Here is an 8,505-nt window from a genome sequence, read left to right on the forward strand (position 1 = left end):
TTCTTCTGCTTCTCCTGCACATGTTTGTCGTCTTCGCCGGTCTCTTTATGGTCTGAAGCAGTCTCCTCGTGCTTGGTCTGAGCGCTTCACTAAGGCCATGCATCAGTTTGGTTTCCATCAGAGTTCTGCTGATCACACCTTGTTCTTGCGTCACTCCCGAGGCAAAACTGTTGCTCTGATTGTGTATGTGGATGATATTGTTCTTACTGGAGATGATGCCGATGGCCTTACCGAGGTCAAAACTTACTTAGGACGTCAATTTGAGATTAAGGACCTTGGACATCTTCGCTATTTTCTGGGTATTGAGGTTGCCCGGTCCCGGTCTGGTATATTTATTTCTCAGCGTAAGTATGTTCTTGACTTACTCAGTGCCTCTGGTCAGCTTGGATCTCGTCCAGCTGATACTCCTATTGAGCAGAATCACAGGTTGGCTGATTCTGAGGGGGAGTGTGTGTCCGATATTGGCCAATATCAGCGTCTTGTGGGAAAATTGATCTACTTGTCTATGACTCGCCCTGACATTGCCTATGCTGTTAGTGTTGTAAGTCAGTTTATGCACTCGCCTCGAACATCTCATCTTGCTGCTGTTTATCGTATTCTTAGATACCTTAAGGGATGTCCTGGTCGAGGTATTTTATTCAACAATCATGGTCATCTTCGCATTGAGGCATGGACAGATGCAGATTATGCTGGTTCAGTGACTGATAGACGGTCTACTTCTGGGTATTGTACTAAAGTTGGTGGTAACTTGGTAACTTGGCGTAGTAAGAAGCAGGATGTGGTTTCTCGGTCAAGTGCTGAGTCAGAATACAGAGCCATGGCACTTGGAATATGCGAGTTGTTGTGGCTCAAAATCTTACTAGCTGATTTATGTCTTCCTGTGCCGGTCCCCTTCTTACTATATTGCGATAATAAATCAGCTATTAACATAGCTGCAAATCCGGTTCAGCATGACAGAACGAAGCACATAGAAGTTGATCGTCATTTCATTAGAGAAAAAATAGTTTCTGGACAGATTTGTACTCCCTTTGTCCCTACCTCTCAACAACTTGCTGATGTTCTTACTAAAGGTGTTAGTAAAACCTCATTTGAAGATGTCTTGTCCAAGTTGGGCATTGTTGATATCCACGCACCAACTTGAGGGGGAGTGTTAAATAAGTCTGTAGGGTTATTTTAGTCTTTTCACTTCTTTCTCTTATGTTAATACTTATATAGCCTAATTAGGGCTAATCAATCGAATAACTTTTTCTCTCTAATCTTCAATTCTTAGGAAACTCAGAACCTTACTTACTTGACATTAGTCCTAGATTCAAGCAAGTGCTTGGTATTTGATCGTTGAAAATCAAGAAACTCCGATGAAGGATTTTGAACTAAAAACAGAAAATGACAAGGACTCACTCGATACATGGATCTTCCAATCAAGCTCTTGAGTTCTTCATGTCCTTGACTTTCACTTCTTCCATCTCCTTTTGCTCCTTGTTCCAAGAATGTACCAATGGTGTGTGCAAGGTAAGGGTTGATTGTTGAAGTGGGATCAAATGAGAGGGTTTGCAAAGGTTGAAGGCAGGTTCAACTAAGGTAAGGCTCTCGTGCTTGTAGAGAATGCTCCAAGGTGTGTGGGAGGCTTGGGAGCTCAAACTCTTCGGGTTTGATCAAGCCCAAATGAAGCCAAATGCTTCTAATATATATATATTAAGTGATGAGCAACGTCTATCCGTTGGTGGTAGCCTCTATTTGTTGGTGGCACTGATAGAGAGACAAAACGGTCACTAAATTCAAATTAAGTTACATTTGCACACTGTTGGTGGCAGGGGTTGGCATCGAAAGGTGTTGCTGACTGGTCTGTTTCTGATCAGACTTATTTGATTTTTGGGTGTCTGGGTCTCACTCTCACTCGGTAAAAAGGGTCTACCTATTGGTCAAGCCAAGTGAGGTTCCAAATGAAGTGTGGGAAGGTCTGGTTGGTCCAATTAGCTCGTTAAGCTATGCACACACATGATCGTTTTGTTGAGGTATCTGAGGTTGAATGTCGATGCCGAAGTCTTCACGAGTTTTCCAATCACCCTGATTTAGAAATTTTAACACATCGGTGGGATGATTTGAGTTAATTTTTTTTTTCTGGGGAGTCTAAATGGATCAATAAGATGGAAGCTGCGGAGAGTTTTCCTAGTTTGATCACCAGAAACATTGTACTGTCAAAGGAATCATGGTCAAGAGACCTCAATGGGTTGTCAATTAAGGGCTGTCAACCACTTGTCGGAAGGTTCCTTCCCACCCCAACATAATATAAATGATATCTCATACATCATCCCTTTGTGGGTTCTTCCTCAATGGCGCGATAAGTTGGATCACCCAACTTTAGATTCCTTTCCAATTTTCATTGTCATGCGAATATTAGTTTCCAAAGCTATGTCACTGATGTACTGTCAATGTTGAGTTAGTTCCTTATTTTTATCAGGTGGGATACAATCTTTCTACCAAAAGATTTGAAGGGCTATTAAGATTGTAGCCAGTGAGATGATGCACATATTAGATTCAACTATGAGATACAGTCAGGAAGATACCTTACGCAATGGATGTTATGATGACCCCTCACTATCCAAGTATTATTCAAGAAGGAGATACAAAAGAATATAGATATCAGGGAGGCAAGTAGCCTAAAACAGCAATCATTGTGTATAGTAGGAGGAAGAGCATGATGGTTTGGAGAGTAGGCTATAGAGAAGAATACCTAGTGGGAGAAGGGAACACTTAATATGGTGAAGAGAAACTATTTGCAGTGTTTGGGACAATGCTTACTGAGTGGGGCATGGAGGTAATATAGGCATTTAGTAGGAAGAATATAATAATGATAGAGAGGGCTAACTAATTGTTGAAACAAACAAGGTGAAACAGGTCGAGTAAACTACGAAGAGGAAGTAGTGGAGAATAGTGGGGGCACACAAGAAGTTGGGGGAGTTGAAAGTAGGAAAGGAAGTATGTGCTGGTTCATAGGAAAGATGGAGGAGAGTCAGGCTGGAAAGGGAGGTGAAAGACCTAAAGGATATATTAGGTAAATGTAGCAGGAAAAGGAGGAAATCAGTAGTATAATGAACTTGAAAGTTCAATCTTGGCATGTGAGGGCTCTCAGAAAAAAGGAAAGGAAGTTGTGATTAAAGCATTCATAAAAATCCAAACACCAACACTTGTGGTTTTGCAGGAAACGAAGTTGAAAATCATGAATGATAACACTATTAGAGAGTAATGGGGGCTTAACAGAAGTGGGTTTGTGTGATTTGACGACAAGTGTCAGTAGGGGGCATAGTGATGATGTGGGATAAGAAGTGCATTAAAGTGGAGGACACACTTACAGGGGCTTTCTCTATTTCAATTTTTTGTTGTTGCTTGTGAGAGAATTTTTCGTGGGTATTTTCAGGGATGTACTTTCCATTGAAGGGGTGATTTATGGATCAGCTTCTGGAGGAGCTCTGTGATGAGCGGTCTATAGAGTACCGGTGGTTCATCGGAGTTGACTTTAATGTCATTAAATTCACATACGAGAATAGGGAGTAAAAGAACACAAAGCATGGAGAAATTTGAAGAATTCTAGCCTTATGGACCTCTCCTTGCAAGGTAGTTGTTTCACCTGACCAAAAAATCAAGGAGTCATGGTGATGAGTAAGATGGATGGAATCCTTATCTCTAGATGTTGGGAAGAACACTTCCATTTATTGACACAAGTGGCTATCCCCAAGCCTTCTTCGGATCACAATCCAACATTTGTGGAGGTAAAGGAAACGTCAGAACTCAATTCCATTTCACTTTTAGAAATCTGGTTGAAAGCCCAGATTTTTTTTGGAAAACTGTGGAGATATTGGCGGCTTCCTTCCAAGTAGTAGGGAGGGCTCGAATGATTTTCAGGAACCAGCTTAAATCCCTCAAAGAAAAGGTCAGTGAATGGAGCAAATTGGAATTTGTGATTATAGATCAGAAGAGAGGGATCTACTGGAGGTGATTGAAGATTTGGATAGGAAGGACGGACAAGTGGAGTTATAGGTTGAGGTAAAAAACAAAAAAAATCAATGCCAAGATGGAATTAAGAAGCGCAAGGCAGGGGGGGTTTTGATGGTTGAAAGAGTAAATAATAATACAAAATAATTCTATTAAATCATGCATGGGCATAGGAGGGTTTTTGTTTGCTTTAGAAATCATCTCAGATTCAGTTTCAACGCATTTGAAGCTTCATTTCAGCCCCATTTCAGTTGGTTTCAGCTCTGTTCATGCTCAAGTTTATCGGAAATACGTAGTTCACATCATTTCAGATTCCATTCAAAATTTAGACAGTTGTTATTACACATTTCAGTTCAGAATGATTTATTTTGAAGGTTTGAAGAATTTCTGTAAACAGCACAAGTGTTGTTTTTGTTAAGAAAAAAGTTTGAGAAGTGGAGCATGCATACTAGTTATGGTATTTGCCGGCCGTATTGATTCCATAGTCTGAAGTGGCGGTATGAACCAAACTGGAGGCTGTGATACTTTAGCTAGTCATACTTTATAGGTTATGTTTTGTTGAAATAGTTGAGCATCACTTGTGGGGGCTGAACGTGACGTTGAAGTTACACTTGTGATACTTGGTGGATTTTTAGCATTGATTTCTGTCCACACCAGCTATATTGATGACATTTGTGCCACTCAACATGCTCAGTGATTCTGTCATTTTGGTGCTAGCCCTTGAGCTGTTCTCCGATGGTTTACCACCAAGGAGGCTTTATTGTTATAGGTTAAAGTGGCATGAGCTCTCTTAATCTTCATAAATTGACTCTTTTCACCTTCATTTTTATTCAAGGGCATTTTGTAACTTAGAGTTATTAAGGAGCATTTCATAATTAGAGAAGAGATGTAGGAAAATCTATTATTTTTTAAAGATGAGGGCACTTGTAAGCTCTCCGTATAAATAGGAGTGAGATTGATAGGTTTAGAGATCTTCTAGGCATTCTCTCATTTTTTTAAGTTGGAGAAATTTGGCGTGAGGATTTCATGTACGTGAGATGATGATAAAATAAAGAAAAGAGTCAATGGAGAAAATTCTCTCTCTCTCTCTCTCTCTCTCTCAATATATATATATAATAAAGGAGTAAAGAGGAAAGATAATCAAGAGGTGATATTAATGAAAACGAGGGGGGAGAGGAAAGACAATAAACTTGAAGGGGGAGAAAAGGAAGGGTAGGGTAATGTGGACCCCACTCCAACTGTAGCTAGAGGGGACGTTTATACCCCACAAGTGGGACTCATAGTTGTGTTTTATGTTATATACATGTATATGTGTATTTTTTCCTTCTTCTTTAATTTCTAGCTGTAAACCTTTAAATTCCTAGCTGTAATCTGCGTTTTTTTTATTTTTCTTTCCATTCTTTCCATGAATCCTGCTCAAATTTATTGATCTAACTCCATAAATAAGGGAACTGTTAGGTAGTTGGACCTCTTGATCCGTCCATGGAAGGAAAGTGAGATCTTTGACTAAAATCTCCCAACAAATAGACCCTAGATAAACGAAAGTGGTCGCTTCAAGTTATTCTTAGGCCATCATTTTATGCTAGACATTCTTCTTCTTGTGTGTTTGTACTAAACTTATACTTAACATACCCCGTCTTGGTTCTACTTATTTTGAAGTCCTAGGACTCAAAACACCTCTCTTCATCAGTAGTTTTGTGTTGACTCCATCTCTAATCTTGTCCCATCAATTAATACTAAATTATCTGCAAATAACATACACCAAGACATGCTCTTGAATATGAGTAGTTACTTCATCTATTACTAAAGTAATCAAATACAAACTCAAAGTTGATATGTGATATAAACCAATTGTAACTGGGAACTTTTTTCTTTTTATAACGCAGGTTATCCCTATGGTCTCACACTCGTTAGAACCCTTTCTTAAATGTCATTTATGTCAATATATTTATCATTGCTTTTCTTTCCCAATTACCATCAAATTAGATATCTAGGTCTTTGTCACTTGCTTTTTCTATGATATGTGTATGTGGCAGGTTCAAGAGCCACTATTTGGCAAACATATTTTGTCCTATATGGGTTAGAAGTTTCAGAATGGGCTGATTTTTGGTGAGGATGATCTCTATGGCGAGGAGATCATGCTCACCAAAACTCAGCCCATTCCGAATCTTCTAACCGGTTTACAAAAAAGTGGACGGCCCACAATTCTTCAACTTGTAAACTAGGGTTGGTAGTTTCGAATAGGCTGATTTTTGGTGAGGATGATCTCTATCAAGGACAAAACACGCTGGCTCTTTCGCACATATTTATGTAGTGTGCCAATAAGTTTAATACCTAGATAGTTACTAATATTTTGTCTCCTTTATTCTTGTATTACAATCCTTTTCTTCCAATTGTCAGGTCATCATAAGATAAATGGCTGCAAGAGGACACTTACCATCGAGTTTTGAGGGACGTTCTATCCAAGCTCCTGGGATGATGCGGCATGGTCCATTTCCCGGGTTGGGCCCTGCTGCTGGACACCGCTCTTTCGAGCAACTTCCTCCTCCAGAACTACTGGAGAACAAGATAGCTGCTCAGGCGGCAGAGATGGAACGACTTACAAGGGAAAATCAAAGGTTGGCTACCACTCATGTGGCCCTACGGCAAGAGCTTGTTAATGCTCAGCAGGAATTGCAGAGACTACAGACACATATAGGAAGCATCCAAGCAGAAAGCGATATTCAGATTAGGGTGTTGTTGGACAAGATTGCAAAAATGGAGGTGGATATCAGGGCTGGTGAGAGTGTCAAGAAAGACGTACAACAAGCACATAAGGAGGTGCAAAGCCTAATCACGACCAGACAAGAGCTGACTATGCAAATTCAACAAGCCACTCAGGAATTGCAGAAAGCCCATGTTGAGGTTAAAAAGTTACCTGAATTGCACGCCGAGCTTAGCAGCTTGAGGCAAGAACACCAGAGGTTACGGTAAGCGAAGAAATCTTCCATCGTTTATTTTCTATTACTCTGCATTCTGAGTAATAGACAATAAAGGAATCCATAATGTTGATATTTTTGAGTAGGGGTGTCAATGGGTCGATTCCTGTAGGAACCAGAACTAGAACCATTAATTTTTCTCAGTTGTAATTCCTATCAGTTTCAGTTTTGCCACCCAAAGCGATGGAATCCGACCCATTAAAAATTTCTTTTTATACTGTTCTGATTCTTGGATTTTATCGGTCCTAGCCATTTTTGTTCTCAATTGCTTCGGTTCCAAAACTGTAATTGGTTTAATAAAAAGGGACCCAAAACTGTACAATCAGCTCTGGTTAATTAAGTACGCCATTGACACCCTTACTACCAAGACATTTATTTGTTTCCTCATGAGTTAATCAAACAATTTTTGTTTATTGTTTGGGTAAAAGGGCTTCTTTTGAGTACGAAAAGGGTTTGAACATAGAACAAGTGGAGCAAATGCGTGCAATGGAGAAGAACTTGATGTCCATGGCGAGAGAAGTGGAGAATCTACGGGCTGAGGTGTTGAATGCAGAGAAGCGAGCTCGTGGTAATGTTTTGTTTTTTCTTCATTAAATTTATTTACTTAATTTACATAATTCCATCAAACTCAACACTATATGTAGCAGCAAACCCGTATGTGAGTGCCTATGGAAACCCGGAATCATCATATCCGACTCCTGTCCAAGGTGGTGGTATCTATATGGACGGTTATGGAAGGTCTCGGGTTCAGATGGTTGGTGGGGCCACAGGAAACGGAGTGAAACCTTATGGCAGCAACAGTGGTTCCTCTGCTGCTGTTGGTGGCAGTAGTAGTGGTGGATGGGGAGGATCGTAATGACGGTTGTGAGTATAAACAAACTGTTGTGATAGGTAGTAATATTTCTTTTAAAACTAACCAATCAAGGTATACGATATCCATCTGTTTTGAGTGAGCATAAATTGAATATATTTCAGTGAATAATTCTCTGTTGTTTGGATGTGGATACATCTCATTCTTTGTGTCATGTTTATGCTTGTGAACAGTAGTTCCATCCCATCAATGGATTGGGTTTAAGATTGGATCATTTTTTATTTGAAACCAATCTGATAGGATTTGGTTCAGATCCATTATCAATCTGATAATTGTTGAATTGGATTCTTAGATCTCACTATTTGGATCCAAATCTAATCCAAATGTCAATTGGTTCAGATCAGATCTGATTTGATTTGATTTATAGAATATAGATATATACCATTATATATATATAGCCCACTCTCTACGATGATGATATATGTAATATATCTAACCAATAATTTTTATACTTTTTCTATCATTTTCAGATAGGATCCCAATTACATTTGGACATGGTTGATCCAAAAACCAATTCAATAAATTATCAACTAAGATCCTTATCGGATTCTGAATGTTCAATCTGGGCCCTAAATTTTCTACTTTAAAATGGTGAAGGTGTGGACTTTCTAAGTTGGTTAAAAGTCTGTTGAGTGTTGTTTATACCATGACCTGAGTTGTGACACA

General features: G+C 39.4%; 1 protein-coding gene across 2 annotated transcripts in view; it reads left to right on the forward strand.

Moving 5' to 3' along the window:
* Positions 1 to 7,974, forward strand: part of LOC147410742 (protein FLX-like 4) — a 30,995-nt gene extending 23,021 nt beyond the window's left edge. The window contains exons 2-4 of one of the 2 annotated variants that reach the window (XM_086439668.1): positions 6,391 to 6,959; positions 7,397 to 7,536; positions 7,613 to 7,974. In XM_086439668.1, the coding sequence (XP_086295794.1) occupies positions 6,406 to 6,959; positions 7,397 to 7,536; positions 7,613 to 7,824 (906 nt within the window). In that variant the 5' untranslated portion in view covers positions 6,391 to 6,405 and the 3' untranslated portion in view covers positions 7,825 to 7,974. The remainder of the gene's footprint in view (positions 1 to 6,390; positions 6,960 to 7,396; positions 7,537 to 7,612) is intronic. The other variant, XM_086439676.1, reaches the window with a different exon arrangement.
* The last annotated feature ends 531 nt before the right edge of the window (positions 7,975 to 8,505 follow it).

Source organism: Akebia trifoliata, chromosome 1 (genome assembly GCF_017979445.1).
Source record: "Akebia trifoliata isolate Shusen 1 chromosome 1, ASM1797944v1, whole genome shotgun sequence".
Classification (NCBI taxonomy): domain Eukaryota; kingdom Viridiplantae; phylum Streptophyta; class Magnoliopsida; order Ranunculales; family Lardizabalaceae; genus Akebia; species Akebia trifoliata.